Source organism: Pagrus major, chromosome 9 (genome assembly GCF_040436345.1).
Source record: "Pagrus major chromosome 9, Pma_NU_1.0".
Taxonomy (NCBI): Eukaryota; Metazoa; Chordata; class Actinopteri; order Spariformes; family Sparidae; genus Pagrus; species Pagrus major.
Genome location: NC_133223.1, coordinates 22,100,118 through 22,117,974, shown reverse-complemented (window position 1 = coordinate 22,117,974; position 17,857 = coordinate 22,100,118). Strand labels below are relative to the sequence as shown.

At 40.2% G+C, this 17,857-nt stretch overlaps 1 protein-coding gene across 1 annotated transcript in view; it reads left to right on the top strand.

Annotated features, from left to right (window-relative positions):
• The first annotated feature begins 2,120 nt into the window (after nt 1-2,120).
• Nucleotides 2,121-17,857, top strand: part of map2 (microtubule-associated protein 2) — a 45,798-nt gene continuing 30,061 nt past the window's right edge. Inside the window, exons 1-3 of the mRNA XM_073473828.1 lie at nt 2,121-2,368; nt 14,499-14,588; nt 15,058-15,132. Of these exons, the coding sequence (XP_073329929.1) occupies nt 2,158-2,368; nt 14,499-14,588; nt 15,058-15,132 (376 nt within the window). The 5' untranslated portion in view covers nt 2,121-2,157. The remainder of the gene's footprint in view (nt 2,369-14,498; nt 14,589-15,057; nt 15,133-17,857) is intronic.

Sequence of the window (17,857 nt, the reverse complement as noted above, 5' to 3'; positions counted from 1 at the left end):
TGCATGGGCTTACAGCCGTCACATATTCTACTCTGTTCTATTCGGTTCTAATGCTATTCTGCGTCTCTGTGCTCTGTCTTTGTGGTATTCTGTTCCAGTGGCTCTCAAGGTTTTTGTGTGATGTAACCCCACAGATCTGTCAGTTGAGCTCATGTAGCCCTTCACTGACACCATAATGTGTATGTGTCCTGCATTAGGGCCCGTGTCCGCATAACGTTTCCTTCAAGCAGAAAAGTGCTGGCACTGTGTTTGGGACTGCCGGGTTGAGACCAAGAACACGTCAGATTTGATTGGTGTTGGCTAACGCTAACAAGCTTCTCCTCCATTTTCTGGGCTACCAGGATGAGGGGTAACGAGTCCTACCTGGTCTAACATATGATTGGTTGTCTGAAAAAGAGAGACGAAACCAGCACCTTTCTGAAAAGTTCAGAGATTTTCAATTATAAGAGTTCGGAGTGGCCACACAAAAATGCTGCTGCATGCTGCGACAGATGCTCTGTCCTCATTGGGAACAATAAACAAAAAAAGGGGATGTGGACACTTAATGTGTCAAAAACACGACAAATATTTTGTTATATTTTTTGTCATCCCAAATGATTCTCTCAAACCGAGAGAAACCCATAATTTCATTCAAAGTAACGATGTGTTTGATTTAGTCGCCTGTTGCTATACTTTCTGGGAAAACATCAGATGATACGTCAGAGAGTGAAGGAGGGAGTCTGCAAACGTGACTTGTCATCTATTTAATTCTGTTCTACTCTCTCAGTGTGCAGACAGTGAGCAGTAGTGTTGGATGTATCACAGTGACTAGTGCTCACTGTAGCATTACGTCGGTCCCAGGCTGCAGTTATTGACTCCTGTTTTCTCCGGCAGACTTCCCTCAGTCTCTGAGTCTCTGTGGACTGCAGAGCTAAATGACAAATTGCTCTTTCACACATCCCCTTATGCACAACTACACAGGCTGCTCAGCAAAGGCTTAAAGAACCACCAGCCACAAACCTCCTGCAGAAACCACGAATTCCTTTTCGAAGCATTTTCTGTCTTTTGTGTTTGCCAATTGTCTTTTTCTCTCGTCCACATCAATTTGAGTGTTTGAAGGCCAATATTGGTGTTTTTATTGTGAGACTGAAACTGTCTAAAATGAACACTGCGCTGATATCTAGAAAAAAATTTAATAAATAGAAAATAAGATAAAATCAAAATGGTCAACAGACTTACTAACCCAATTATCCAGAGGAGAGGAGCAGAGCCTTCTTGTGTATTGATCTTAAGGTACATCAAACCCATTCATCTGCTTCCCCCACCTTCTGCTCAATATCGTCCAAGAGATCATTGAATCTTACTGACTGTCCCTGCCTCAGGCGATTATATGGGTTGATCAATATTTTCCCCTTTTGCTTCTGCTTGATCTCCTCTGCACACTGTGCTGATCAATCATCTGTTGTCAGCATGGGATTTCATACACATGTAAGCCAGACAGCGGTGGGTTGGAAGTTTCTGGTCAAAATACCTGTTCTACACATCACAGTCTCCTGATTTCCAGTGTTTTGAAGCGTTTCATTTTTGTTTTTGAATTTTTTGTTGTTGAATCATCAGATGAAATTAGATTCAATCTGATTCAAACAATTTGTCTAACGTTGGTCTCGATCATGTCAGATTGACCCACCCTTATATCCCCTCAGCCCTGTGTGAGTCACACAACTCCAAGGTCTGCTCTGTTCATTTTCAGCCAGGTGTGGTCACCACCTGGGCCGCAGGCTATATGAGTCATTACACACACACAAATCAATAGGGTCTAATCCAGTGGCAGTCACCTGCCCGCTAACATCCAAGGACACTCTTTCACACAACCACCTACACACGGACTCACACAAGCACAGACACACTGTCAGAGTTGTTGACAGTGAAGCTCAGTGGAGCTGCAGCAGGGATTATGACTGACAAAAAGAGATTTGTGAATGTGACTGATGCAGCGTGTCCTAGAGCCTCCTCTGGTCTGCACACTGTTCATTCTCCTTTACGAAACATTGCTAACGTTGCAGTTAATAACATTGAGTTTTGACTATTCTCCTCCATCCTCCCTCCCTTCTTGTCTCCCAGCCAAAAGGAGAGACCCCGTCCCTTGCCCACCCTCCCCTGCTGCTAGCTTGCACCAGCATGGCAGACAGTCGACAGCCAGAAGACGGTGCCCCCCAGTGGGACCCATCAGGGGGGCAGGAGCCCACAGGCACCCATGGGGCCAATGGCTACAATTCCTCCGCGTACAGGACCTGCCAGCCTGGTGCCACCCACATGGCTACGACACCCTACTCTGCCAGGGAGAACGGCTTCAATGGGGAATTAACTGGTGCTCACGCTGTTACTGCAGGTAAGATGTGTTGATAATATTCAGACTCAGCAGAGGCTCATCTGGAATTGTCTTGCAAATCCCATCATCTTCTTCAAAGAGGAGGATGGGATGAGGCCATTGAATATCAACTCAGGGTATAGTTAGGGAAGATTGTGTCCCCCTTATAATTTTCAGTTTTCAGTTTTATTGTAGGCGTGTTCTAGAAAATGTACAAACATTTTAGTGCCTGTCTCTTTAAAGAGCCAAAATTCCCAGTCTGCTCTGATTCATCAGCTCTCGCAGGTCTGAGCAGGCGCTGCCCACCGTGTTTCCCCATCAGCTCTGCTAGTGTTTTCGCAACCATGGCTGAGCTTGTTTGAAGGCACGGTTTCTTATGGGCTGTGTTTCATTTCTCCATGGTTTCACAGTATATATAGCACCTAGACCTGCTTTATTTACTGAATGGACAGTAGAAAGAAAAGGAATGACATGCAACAACACTTCTCAGTGGGACTCAAACCAGTGACATCATTTATGTTCAGGATTACTGCCTTAAAACCTCTAGACCAAGGCACCGCTAGAAAGTCATCATTTAACTTAAAGCAACATTATGCACCTTTCTGGAGCGCAACAGTTGATTTTTGAGTCTCATTCCCAGGTCGTCAAATACTGATACTTTGGATTGGTGGCCTGAGTCTGACACCAACAACCCAAAGCCTTAGACATCCTGGGAATGAGACTAAAAAATTAACTGTCTTCTTCAAAAAGTTACATAATGTTGCTTTAATATCTTGAGCCCTGTTTCCCCCCCCCAAAATTTGGCAGAACAAGGCAGTGTTTCATCTCTATAACAACAAATCTCTGCACTTCTGTTATAACTGTCGGCTTTTCAGACTTTTTTTTATAGCTGGATGTGATTTGTAGCATCTTAAAATGTGAATGAGCACAGTGACAGTGAGTTGCTTGTTACGGTTGCTTTTCTAGTAATGATGAAACGGTAAAAACAAAAGGTGTGCTCGTAGTGAATGCATGGTCAAGAGAGTGGTAGAGCAGAGGAAAAGCAGTGAAGTTGTCAGTGTAGCAGTAAATTGAAATGTTAAGGCTTGCATCATACAGACACGGCTGGTACTTAAACTGACTAATGAGGACATTTTTCCTCTGTACAAATTTCTGCCATTTCAACCAGCTGACAGTTTGTAAATGACCAGCTGACCTCATTACGAGCTGCCGATTGGCTGTTGAAACAGGTGATGTTCACACTGCTGCAAATTTCCCCTGCAGCGTTTTAAAGGGGTTTCGTCTCGTCGTGAATCTTTGGTCTCAACTGGGCTTTAATGCATTATCTTTTAATTTTATCATTATGAATATATAATCTGTATATTTTTATTTTTCTGGCAGAAATGAGCCTCTATAGATCCAGCCTGAAATCTTTTTAAATAAAAAAAGTCCAGTGACAAAAAATTCATTTCAGTTTTCATTTCATTCCCTTCGCTTGAAATGTTATTTAACACATAAATGAAACGTGGAGTGCAAATGCTCGCTCATGTATATAAATCTGGCCCATGATATCCGAGAGGAAACACGCCACACTTTAAAGATTAATATCTGGAGGCACTCAGGCATTTTACTGCATCAGCAAAAGGTGCAAATGTGATACGTCTCCAACCCGCTTATAGCAAGTGCAGACATGTAAATGTACAGTTTTACCATAAGTGTGTGGATCAAACCAGGTAAAACATGCAAATGTGAAAGGCAGCTGGGGGTGAGTAGGTCGGAAACATATCAATGACGTTTGCTGTCAGTTTTGAAAGATGTACTTTAAATATAGAAGTAAGAGGAAGTGAGGTCTGTAGCTTTGTGTGATTTAGTGTGTCGAAATTCTGATTTGTAATCATGACATCAGTAGCACTGTTGAGCTGTGACAGGGGTCGTCTTTCATAAAATTAGGGTGCAAGCACAAGCAAAAGTCACAGTTCAGCCCTATAAATCAGCCAGGTCACTTTATATTTGTAGTTAATTTTGTCCAGAGGAACAATAATCACACAGCAGAGGGGGTTTGTCAGGAAGTTTCATTTTAACGGAGAAGTTTTGTTGTTTTGTCAGTCGTGGCAAATCAGATCAGCTCGTTTTACTCTCTCCAAAAGCAGATCTCACAGTTTGATAGTGGAAAGGAAAGTCTGCCAGTCTGTTATTTGGGCTTGTGTGTAGTATGTGTGTGTTTGTGTATGCATGCTTGTGTGTGTGCGAGTGCATGCGTAAGCTTTGTCTACGACTTTTGACAGCGTTTGTGTGTTATTACATTTGTGTCCTGTCTCTTCTCATGCGTGGGTTTTTCAGCACTCCAAGTCCTCACTAGAATCACATAGCCTGCTGTTATTAACAGTGCTATAATTAACACACAATATCTCCCTTTCTCGCTCTACCCCTCCTCACCCCCTCAACAAACCCACCCCACCCTCACTCACGCCCTGGAGACATGAACAATAATGTACCAAAGCTGTAACCATGGAGATGGCTCCCCTACAATTTACTTTGCCGGGGCTTTTGTTCTTTTCGCCTGTAGCTTGCCACAGACAAGGCCATTTAGCACACGATGATAAGAGCCCAATTAACCTCCTATCTCCCCATTATTAAAGCTTAACTGACACCAGTTTTGAGGGCTGATTACAGTATTTTTGAGAGTAGCTGTCTTTTGCCATTTGGCCGTTTTCATACCCTAAATGCCCGATCTTTAATTTTTAAGTATCGTTCAGTCTTGATCAAATTTTCAAGTAATAACAGCGTGCAGATGAACGTCGGTGATTACATCTGCTTCCAAGAACGTTTCACTTGTTTCAAGGTTTTTGTTGGAAGTGTTAATGTGTTGAAAAACAGAAAAGAAAGAGTCAGATCAATGCATTATAATCACATAATGTCAAATGCTATTCAGAGATGACTATACAATTTTATTGTACAGGGATTCATTGATAGATTTTCCTTCATTTTTGTGCTTGGAATGTAAATAACAACACAAAAAAGGTCAACATACTGTGACACTTACAAAGACAGTCCTCGACCGGTGCTTTTGTTACATTTACCTACTCGTTGGTGTATTTTTTCTGTTGACGTACTGTGACCACAAATGTGCTTCAGTAAACATAATGTGTGGGCAGAAAACCACTGCCATCTTACCTGTAAATGTCAACAGTTATCTCTTCTGAGTGTTCAGGCTCTGTTGTGACACAGAACAGAAACAAAACAGATCAAACTACTCATATGATGGCTTTTATGCTTTATATTCTTCAGATTTTTTTAGTTTGGGCTTTTGTTTCATGTTTTATAGATAGGATACTTTACTCTGTGGCGTGCCTGTAGAACACACTGGTTCATTAATCAATGCAAAAGTCTGCTTCCTACAATTTTATGACAGAATTTTCTCTCTTTCTCTCTCTGTCTCTGTATATATATATATATATATATATATATATATATATATATATATATATATATATATATTTATATTTATATTTATATTACTTTTTCCCGACAAAGTTGATCCAATCGTCACATATGTGCAAAAAAGATTTTTTATGATGTCCTATCATATTATCTTCAGTTTAGAGTTCAATGCAACTGACACAATGAGGATTCCTTTGGTAAACTAATAATGGGAAGCGGGTGGTATCTCTGCATTGCTTTGCATTCATTTGCATGCACTACAGTCCATACGAAATTCTTATTGTTTTTCTAGTGTCATCAAAAGTTGCTATCATTTTTGGCCTGTAATATTTTAACCTATTTGCAGATCAGCAAGCTTTTTTTCAACACTGAATCCACGTAAGGCAAGACCAGCAACTCAAACATATTGGGTCAATTTCTTATTTTTTTAAAAACAAATAGAGTACATTGCTTGCTGATTATCCAGACTAACTCCTTCTTAAAGACGACATGTTTTATATGATGTTTTATATCCAGAACTCTTGTCACATTGCTTCAATCCATTGCTCTCTAATAAAACTGAGAGGCTAACTTTTAGGCAGTGGGCTGACATAATTAGCAACTGCCAAGACCTCATGTGTTCCTTTGGGTCATTATTAGCACGTATCAAAGACATGAGAGTTGTAAACAGCCATCTTTCAACTTCAAAGTAATAGTTTAAAACTGACATCAACAAGAAAACAGTACTTTTTTATCTTTTTATGAGAGGGGAAAGCCAATGATCTTTTTAGTCGTTTCATCTCCATCTCATGGAGCAAGTGCAGCAAGTGGAACTGACTTAGATACGATCCTCGTAATGCATCACTTGTCTCAAGAGCTTGTCCTTGGGCTCTGAAAAAAAGTGTTACCAGCCTGCATCAAATGTGTTATCCGGCAGAAATCAGAGATAATAAGATCAAGTGAGAATATGTCTCTTAAGTCATATTACTAACAAATATCTCCATCACTCCATTACTAGACGAAAACTACCATAATTAAAAAAAAAGAATAGATAATAACGATTTCTTTTGCTAATGTTTCTAAGATGAGAAAATTACACTTTGTTGGCATCTCTAATGTGCGCTGAAAACTGAGATCAGAATCCAAGATAACCCCAAGGTTTTACACCTGCTCCTTGATTTGAATGGCTAGTGAACGGAGGTGCACTGACAATGGTTTTCTTTGGACTTTTGCCCAAAATATTGTAATCTCTGTCTTGTCTTGATTCATTGAGAGAAAGTTGATATCCATAGATTGTCATATAAACATTGCACTGACCTTTCAGCAGAACTAAACCACGGCAGTCTTTAAAGCATCTGGGAAAGTTCCTGTGATAAAAGGGGTTAACAAAACTTTCTCTTCTCCTCCAGATTTTGCAGACACTAATCTGTAATAATTACAATGATCAGCGTATCAGTACATGTTCTCCAATCATCTGCATGAAAATGACATACTCTCAGCAGCTGTGTAACCAAAGCTGTGTTTGTCTGGCGAGCACCTTGTCAGCATACATTAGCATTGCTCCAGAGCAGGGCAGGGCGGGGGTAAGTGGGGCAGAATGGGTGACAGAAGGGCTGATGCTGGCACTCAGTGAGCCCTCTCCCCCCCGTGAAAAGCTCTTCAGGCACAACAAGAACCTATTGAAGCACGAAATTGCCCTCTTGACTTTCCTTTGAGACGAAAGTTAAAAAAAGCCATCGTCAGCCATGCTGGAAGTGGACAAGGGAAAGATATGGAGAGAGGGAGACAGAAATAAACAGAATGAGTTAATAGAAACCGTAAAAAAAATATTAAGGGTTGGTGAGTTTATTCTACAGAGTGGTTGGCTTGCATAAACCGAGGAAACCTTTGTGTTATATTAGGGTTATTACACTGAGCTGACACAAGTAACTCGGCCTAGTGTCAAGAAGCCTGGAAGAGATTTTTCTGTTGTTGAAGTCTCTCCATGTCATCAGCTTAAATCAGTATGTTCTGCTGCAGTAGCGCGGGGATTAGATCAAATGGAGCTCTGGTGTGAAGCGTGGACATAAACAAAAAGAGACAAATCCAAAGTTTAAGGATGACTGAGTCTCTGAGATACACTCAATAAAACGGAGGTCTATGAATGAAACAAAAAACATTTTGGCACTAGATGCAAACGTAACATTATTATGTTATAAAATATAAAAGGAATTTGATACGTTTTGCACAAGCTATTTTATGTTTTAAGCCTAAAGAGTACTTTATCGATTTAGCATAATATTGTCGAACTCAGGGACAGTTGGAAAAAAAGGGATTAAAAACAATGCAGCAAAACCAGAGATAAAATCTTTTCTATTGCATGCATACTTATCAAATCCTGGTGCCTACATTACCCAAAATGCAATACTACCTAGCTAAAGTCATATTGGACAGTGTGTGACTTCACACAGCTCCTGCTGGAGCCACAAAAGGGTCTGTACAACTTTTTCACATATTCATTAGAACTCCAAAAGACATGATATGTAAAATCCCATTAGCTATTAGCTTAAATAAAAAATACTTTTATTTGTTTGTTTTGCTCAAAAATACAATCACAACTTTGCCTCAGTGGGCTCAACAATCTGTAACAACATCCTCCAAGGAAATAGTTCACAAAAACTCAAATTTGGAGAATCCTCAAGGAGAGCAACGGAGGAGGGATTCTTCTTCCAAGATGGAGAAAGACACAATCGATGTCTTATTTACAGATAAGACAGAAGTAGAATTTACTATAAGGAGAAAAACAATAATGATATTAAGCAAATAAAAATAACGTGATATTTAGTCGATGTTAACGGTAATAAGTTTTGTAAAATTGGTCATCTTTGGGAAGATGGCTACAAGATTGAAGAGAAGGAAGCCAAACATCAATTATGTGATTGGATACAGCTTTTCTCATTTAATATCCTTTGTGGATAATACAAATTGTTAACATATCTGTAAGTAAAAAAAATGCTTTGGAGGGGTTCAGGAATCTGCTGCAGAGTATAAAGTTGATGCTGCCAGATGAAAATACTCAGCTTGTTGTATTAGAACATTGTTCCTTCAGGAGAAACGATAAAGGTGAAGCTGATCATGTGGAACAACACTCACTCTATCACTTCATCCAGGTCACACAAAGGTCTTCATGAATGATGATGCATCAGTTCCTTTTCCCATGCACGTCATCTGAAACCCTTTGAGGATTTCGTCTCCTAAGTGGCGATGGAGTGTGTAAGACCACCGTCTTGTAACTTGCTGTCCGACCTTGAGTCATGAATGGCTGTCAGACTGAAGATTGTCAAAGATATATTGTGCAACTGCAGACGAGTTCATTCATCTGAAGACAGCAAAGATATAATGTTGTTGCCATGACTTAATGACTAGATTAAACCTAATACACTTGACAAACAAGCTCTGACCAGAGTGAAAACATGAACAGATGCAGCACACTTATATGAAATGCAACCTATCTTTATGTTTTCCTGTCAAGCAACATCTTATGACACATGATAGCCGAGTTTGCGACCTGTTAGCTCTTGTTTTGCTTCATGTATTTGCTGCTATATGTGGTTCCTTGCCAGGAGTGGGTCGGTAGAATGTCCTCGGTGCACCACTACTTCTTCATCTTCTCGTGTTGGACTGAAGGCAGACTGGACCCTACAGTAACTCACAATTGCCTCTTGCGATACAAAGTGGTATTTCGAGACGGAACAGGCCGAGGTTAGCTGGTTAGCATGCTAACAGCAGATATCTCTGCAACACAATACATGACATCAAAACTGTTATTTCTTCACATTCTATTGATAATTTTAGTTATTTTTCTATGTTTCAAACCAAAATTCCTAGATATGTTATGTCTTAGATGAATGCCACTGGGGCCGAAATGTTAGCATTTTGGTTGACATAACCAGAATACATTGGTGAAATTGAGATCTGGCTACTTTGTCCTACAGATTTGTGTGTGCGCTATCTTTATACCTTTGGGTATTCAGCAGGTGCAACATATGACTTTGGTTTAGCACCACAAAATAAAACTCTGGGAAGGTGCATCCTCTCAAATGTGAACTATTCTTAAATAGTAATAAAAAATAAAATAATATTAAATAAAAGGTATAAAAATATATCTCTTTTAATAAATTGTGTTTTGGATTCAGCTTTGTTTCATTAGAATCAGTCAGATTTATGTCGTGTCGTGAAACCATTGGCTTTAATGATCAGCCACGTCACAGCCTTCATTTCCTTTATACTGGAGGCTACAGACAGGCATGCTGCTGGCATCTGAATTACACTGGGACCAAAATCAGTGGCCCACCAGTCTGTTGCTATGGTAACCCCTCGCTTTACACCATTTTGGGTTGCCGTCTGGTGTCGTACCAAACGGCACTCCTGCTCTCTCCGTGCCCTCTCAGTCCTGCTGTGTGTGTGTGTGTGAGTGAGTATGTGTTTGTGTGGCTGTGTGTTGACTCAGGGCTTCGAGTCGTAGTCTCTGCTTAGAGAGGGAGCGTCCTCAGCTACAGTCTGCTTGTCATACAGGTAATACGTGCTTTTACTTCATCGGGAGAGTGTGTCTGTGTGAATGAAAATACGCAGATATGATGTAACCGTTCTGAAAATCGACGTAGCTTTTTGTGCATGTGGTTTATTTTCCTGTCAAAGCCAATGAAAGGCAGTCTGCTTTGTCATTTGACATCACTCTGTTAGAGAAATGCTGAGACAGACGACCAGACGAGGCTAGTTGTCATTACTGTCAGCTAGTTCTGTGGACGTGACAAGGTCATTTTTACAATGCTTTTGCTTGGTTATTGTGCATTTGAATTGGTTCGGAAGATTGTCTCATTGAACCCAGTGCCCTCGCTGTGGCGTTTGAATGTCCCTGCATGTGTGTGTCTGGAAGAGACTGCAGTCTGTTTTTATCCCCTCAAGGCATATGCATGAAGCCTGTGGGGCAGTTCTCCCTTGTTCTCCCTTTTTTAAAACATTTATCTTCACATACAACTTAGAGAGTTTCTAAAACATGTTAATTTTGAATGTATAGTTCATTTAGAAAGTATTCGGACCCCTTTTTTTTCTCTCATCCATCCAGACTCAATACACCAGAATGACCAAGCAAAAACACGCAGCTGTATGAAAAAGATATTTGCATATCAGCAAAACGCCACCCATGAGGTCGAAGGAGCCGCCTGTAGAGCTCAGGGACAAGATTGTGTCGAGACACAAGGCAATGCAGATGGAAAAATATTGTAAATTCTGAAAATATTGATTAAAATCCAGACAGTGCTTCAGGCATGAGACTGTAACCTCAAGACAACTTGAACAAAGAAAAAATGCCATTTTTAGAACACAATGAGTCAGGATCAGTTCTTAACAAGTCACATATTTTCTCTCTTTTACCAAAATCTATCTTGAGTCTGAAAAAATGTAAAAAGAAAAGAAAGAAAAATAAAAGGAGAGAGCTTTTGAGCATACAGTACAACTCTTTCTGAAATGGCATAATGCTGCAATCACGTTCTCCTCGGATGGTCCCATTTCCCGATTTGGGAATTTGCTCTTCCAACTTCATGTGTTCATGTGCGTCATGTTGGAATGTGGGAGCATCATGGATGCCGGAAAAAATTGTTTTGCACTTCATCAGAACAATTTAAACATGTTGACAGCTGTTTCCAGCATTTGAGTGACAAAGAAGAACAAAGGAAACGATACAATTACTAGACAATACATGACTTTGGTAAACGTTTCTTACCATCAACCCAATGGTTACTTTTGTATGTTTCAGTGTCATATAATATCGACTTGGCAACTTGTGTACCAAAATTTCTCGGACTTTTTCGAGTAGTTGTTTTCTGACTTCTGAGGGCATTCACATACATTTTCCCAGTCGGAAAAATGTTTTTACGATAATTCCAACAACACGTGAACAGCACATAAGTCCATTTCTCCTGATCCTCCCCATTGATACCCACTGGCCCCCACTGACATTTGACTGTTGCCTTCAATAAGAAAGGATACAATTGGTATCCTTCCCAGGTCAAATGGCTGCTTAACTTACTTGAATTTATAGGCTCCAGCTCTGGCAGCAGTGTTGACAACGTAACACCCAGGTGGATACGTTCCTTTTCCAGCATTATTTTACAGCACGCGTTGAAGTGCCGAATGTTCGTATGCATTGAGTGTAAAAGAGAGACTGAAGTAAAAGATTGAACCACGGTAACATTTTCATTGTCAATCTACTGTTCCCTGTTTTCCGACACCACCAGAAAAAAAACAGAAAAGCAAACTGGCAAAAGGAAAGGAATCAATTGCCTACTTTAAGTTTAAGAAAACTCACATATATGCTCTAATTTTGATTTAAATGTTATAAGTGTGCACTGGCTGGGTAGCAGGACTTTCCCTTGTTGACCATTCCTATACAAGCAGCTGGGACGAGCACTGGGCTTTGAAGCAAATTTGACATAGTGCCCAAACCGTGTTATTACAACGTCACGTGATGCACTCAGGCCCAAAATAACTTTTTCCCATAACATTGTGAAGGAAGCAGCTGTAAAACAGTGGATACATGTTGTCCCAGCCTCTACAAAATGACTAGTTTCATTGTCATAATTCGATCCATTTGGTCCGACAACAATTAGAAAGTCCAGAAGAGCCGATTTAATCATTTGAAATCTATTCAAGTTAAACCCAAATTTGGCTGTCTCAGCTGGCAGAAGTTTCTAGTGCGCACACTCTACGGGTGCCACAAGTCATGTGATGTATTTCAACTTCATTCCTTATTTTTCTTTTATTGTGTGCTAATTTTAGAATCACCTCTCTATCTGTTTACTACTTGCTTTGAAAAATGTGTGAGACATATTATCGACATCCTAACATGAACCCACCAGGAGTATTTTGTGATGCATCAGTTTTAAAACAAAAAAACTAATACTTTTCAGGATTGAAGACTGTCTGAACCACAAAAGATCTTGAAGCCATGTGTTGTACCCATGGATGGCAGACAAGGCATTCATTTCGGACATGTTGAGCTGAACTGTACACACACATCTGCAGGGTATTTTGAACCCAGGTTTGTCTGAGGTCACAACCATTTATTGCGTTTGGCAGTGGCACCTTAGCCGCTCTATTTTCCAGTATCGGAAGAAAGGGGTTTTGCCTTTAAGCAGTGAATAGGTGCTCCACATTTATTGCACTTTGCTATTGAAAGAGGGAAATGGCTGCTTTGGGTTGGTGAGTGGGTTGTGTTAAGTGTTCCCGGAAGAAGTGTGTATGTGCGTAATTGCATGTGTGTATGGCAGCCAGCTTGTTTGCGCTGATATGTGGGCGACGCTGGATAGAATAAGGTCCTGAAACAACAGCAGAGAAGCATCACACTGCCACCCAATCCCACATAACCACTGATTCTATGCAAATGAAGGCTGGTTTGATTAGGACTCTGCAGTCGTCGTCCCCCCTGCATGTTAGGCAATATTTAAAATAATTCATACAGACAGACCAGACACTAGTTTATTAAGATGTCCCTGCTTGGCATCCAGATTGGGGGAAAATCAGAGGAAAAAGCCTTGTTTCTGCATGATAGCACATGCACACATTACTGTAACAGATTTACGTTAACATTCACCTACTGTTTGCTCAGTTATCAGCTTGAGCATCTTTGTAATGTTGCGTGATAAATTAGACCTTCCCCGTCTCTCTCTCTGTTGCCTATACAAGCCTGTGGACCATTTAAGTTGTTTTCTAACACTGCTGGTCTGTGGATTTCTTTGTGAAAGACTTGGGTTGGATGTTCTCCGACAGTCCAAAGGATGTGACTTTATGCACGTTCTCGAGTGCCTCGTCTCAGTGCCTCCCTCCGCTAACAGTGGCTAATGTTTTGTTTAGACATGCAGTCCGCTAACATGAGCTAACGACCGGCTTCCAGCGCAACACAGAAGTTCCAAGATAATTACCACTTGTCTCTTCCTGTAGGCTAGGTTAGCCACGATTGATAGCTACGTTACCTCAACTTTTGTCATAATACTGAGATCTTTTCACCTAATTAGGAGATACTTTAATTGAATAATGATACCGTAACGCATTATTAAGAGATTTGCGTGTGTGTTTTGTTTCTTTTGAGAATGCACTTCCATATATTATGTACATATTTTTTCAGTCAGTAAATCCAGCTTTCTCAGAAGCATTGAGTCCATCTCTTTACAAATCAAAAGGAAAATGTCTGATGTTTTTTATCACATACTGTACACTCTTATTTCGTCCAGGTGTCATTTTTAGTCTTCACTTGTTTAGGGATGCTGAGTTTCCATGGTGACACTCAGCCTCCTCCAGCAACCCTAGCATCCCCGCAGTTATGGAAACAATTTCAGCTCCCTCATACTGGCTTCCATCTCAGGTTTTGATGACATGATTCAAAAATACATTCATACAAAATGGATGGAAGATGACATTTCATCGATATATCCCAAAAGTGTTGACTGAGCTAAATCCTGTCCTTCAGCCTCACATTCTCACACGGTGATTTCACAGATTGAAATCTGGAAGCTGCCCATTACAGCCACAGTGCCCTGATGCACTGGAGCAGCTGGGGATCCACTGCACATTTTCTTCCAGCCAGTTTTGAGATTGAAATCAAATTAATTCTTTGAAACTTTTATTCCAACTTAAGTCTATTCTTTTAAATTATTGTTTATTTATTTTTTGATAACGTTAAAGTTGATTGACCTTGTGTATGTTTGTGTGTGTTCAGAGCAAGTGTCGGCGCGGATCGTACAGGAAGTGACAGCAGAGGCAGTTGCAGTGCTGAAGGGAGAACAGGAGACTCAAAGGCTGCCATCAGGTAAACCACGCGCGCACACACACACACACACACACACACACACACACACACGTCTACAAATAGCGTGGTGGAAATTATTTTTTGTCCCATCTCCCTCCCTCTAGCAGGAGGCTGGAACTTGTCCTAGCTTGGCATTGGGCAGGGTGCATTCTGGATAGGTCGCCATCTTTCGAACAACTTTTTTAAAAAAAATCTGAATCTGACAATATTATACAAGTACAATAAAAAGTGCTTTTAGGTTTTATGTGCAGTTTAATCCACTGGAAGCTCATGGCTCACATGACAGGGTTGCAGAATTGTCCTCATTCATCTACAGCTAAATGTTCTGATATCTTTTAATGATACTGTTTACTCATCAGTGTTGGTCCCGCCCTTACCTGTATGACTCCTGATGTTGAATTGCTGCAGATGCTCAAAGTCCTTTACAATGTGTGATTTATATGACTCGTAAGGTTTTCTCCCTTCGCAGTTGAAGACACCACAAATTTGCCTCCCTCTCCTCCCCCCTCGCCTGCCGCGGAGCATTTTGGTCCTCTGGAACGAGGTAGGCCAAGAATATAAGTGTGCTTATAAGAGTTTGTCTCTAATGGAGGAGAGTGTGCTTTCCTTCTTTTCCATGACTGAAGCTTCTGGAGTTTTGTGATCGCCACCACATCGGGGTACTGATGTGGGTTGGCTCTGGGTGTGCTCTTTAATCCCCCCTCTCAGGACATACAACACCTACAGGGACAAACCACAGAGTGGTACCCATTCAAGAAACCTGTACACACCAGAGTTGCTAAAAGCAGGAACATGTTCTCCATTTTTCAGACATCCATTTCTTCTAAAATCCTGCTTCCTCCTCCTCATGTACACCTGGAACAGATACAATCTGTATCTTCATCATCACCAACCATTTATCTCTAAAAGAAAAAAACGCTCACCTGCATGACCACCTTGTTACAGCAAGTGCGCTCTTTTTCATCATCCTCTTCTTCCATTTCCCTTTCTAACCTCCACACATCGCTGTCCTCCCACACACTAATATGACAGCCAATTTAGGTAACCCTCCAACTTCTTGTTGTTTGTCTCTTTTGTTGGATTATGTCTTTAGTTTTGCACGTCTAATCATGGTGTTGTGTTTTCTTGTCATTGTCCACTGTCAGTCTTTTTTGTACGTCTTTGGCCGCGGCTACAGATCGGAGGTTTAGCTCTGTCAACATCACAAGAAGACATAGCTGCCTTCAAGCTATAGTCAGCATTTTGTCTGAAGCCAGGTTACAAAATTAAAGTTGAAAACAGAAATTTGCTAATATGATGAAGCTACTGCAAACTGTTAAAATGCAGCCTAGATGATCTGAATCATCTTGATAAGCTAGATATATGACGTCCAGGCTCAGACAATGGATACTAATATAGCTAAGTGTTAGCTAGCCGTCTGACGTAACAAGAATGAAATATGATGCTCATAATTGACTGAAAACATCAATAACACAACATTAACATACATAACACAACACAAATGTCATGGCAAGAATGGTGTAATTAACAAGCAACATATATGAAAATTCTTTGAAAATTATCAAAATAACATAACACTATTCTGCTATTTTCCAATAAGCAGGCATTAAACAGCTGATAATTGACTTTGATTAATTTCCAGGAAACTGGTTTCTGTTAAACATCATGCCATTTTAATTTCAAATACGTTTTTGTCTAGTTAAAGGTACACTATGCAACTGTTTTACGGACTTAAAAATAGAGAGAGTGCTCTTGATACAAGAACTAGCACTTTGCAAGCGCTAACATGAGTTCAATATTTACTTTAAAGCCATATCTTTAATTTGTATGTGTAAAAATCAGAGCAAAACAAGCTTGTATTTCGAGGTATTGTGGGATAGGAACAAAAACAGCACATTGCCCATCTACAAGTCCTCTAGTTCAACGATATAGGTCAAAGAAAAAGTCATGTAGTGCCCCTTTAAGCTGGCATGATCATCAGATGTTAGTCAGAAAGTCTGAAAAAAATTGTAGTGGCCTGCTGAGAGGAAGTTAGATGGCAACTGATATTATAAATATAAATTAATATTACATGATCAGCAGTGAAACAGAAACCAGATAGAAAATGTTTTTATTAACTGCTAGTAGGAAAATGAATATCATTATTAAATAATGTTGGGCTTATTTTCAATACATTTTGATATAATCATTGTGGTTATTTCTGGTTTTGATCCAGTTCGGTTCTTTATGTTTGACTTTGATTGTTTTTGATTTGATTTTGCTTTGAGCGATGTAGGGATTTTTGTGCAGCTGCCTGCAAAAATGGTTGACAGTGTAACTACATCAGTCTGCTTCATGCTTGTCCTTTGTTTACATGTCTGCTCAGTCTGAAGTGGCTGGAGTGTAATGAGGCGAGTGTGTAGGTGGGCCAGCCATGCACGAAACACCGATGGTCAGTTTTGTTAAGAAGTGATTTGAGGTCGCAGGAGTGTTTTGTGTTCTTGACCAGGTAGAGTGGTTTAGAGATGGTGTACAAATGACTTTTTGCTCCAAAATGATGATTAGTTGGTGGCTTTCACTGGGTCCAGAGGTTTGGTTTAGAGGTGGTATAGAGGTTAGTTCATCTAGTGGCAATGGCAAAATCACACTCTGCTACAATTACTGCTTTATTAGTATTATAACTGCTTTGAGGAAGAAGTACTTTTTGTGTTGTATGTCTTCATACTTTAGTATTGATACCTTCCTCAAATGCAGTATATTCATTTTATTTGTCTCAGAGTATGGCTGGCCCCCAGAGCTTTGTCATCTTTGAGTTGCTTGTCACTGTCTCCTTGTCAGTGTCCTGTGTGTTATGTTTCTCTTGCTCTCAATCAAGCTTTTTCCTTTTCCTGCATTCCCCTCTCTGGTGACTCTCTCTGTTAATTTGTCGTCTCTCTTTTGTTTTCCTCAAGCTTTTTCTCCCTTTTCACAGCAAAAAATGACCATCTTAAAAAGTCAATTAAAGATTTATATAGTAAAGAACATTTGATTATTTCCTTAAAAGAAATGACAGACAACAGCTGCCCTCCAATTTATTATGAAATCCCAATCAGTCAAGCCTCGTCTCATAGTTATGAATTCCAACCGAAGGAAAAAAATTAATGATCCCGTTGTCCTCATACACACTATGCTTCCATGATGCAACATTTGTTTGCTCAAAATCCCAAAGATATATTATTATGTTAAATCACCTTTTAAGATGAGCATTCTTTGGTGAGTTTTCCATCATCTTTTCTTTCTCCTTTTCCTTT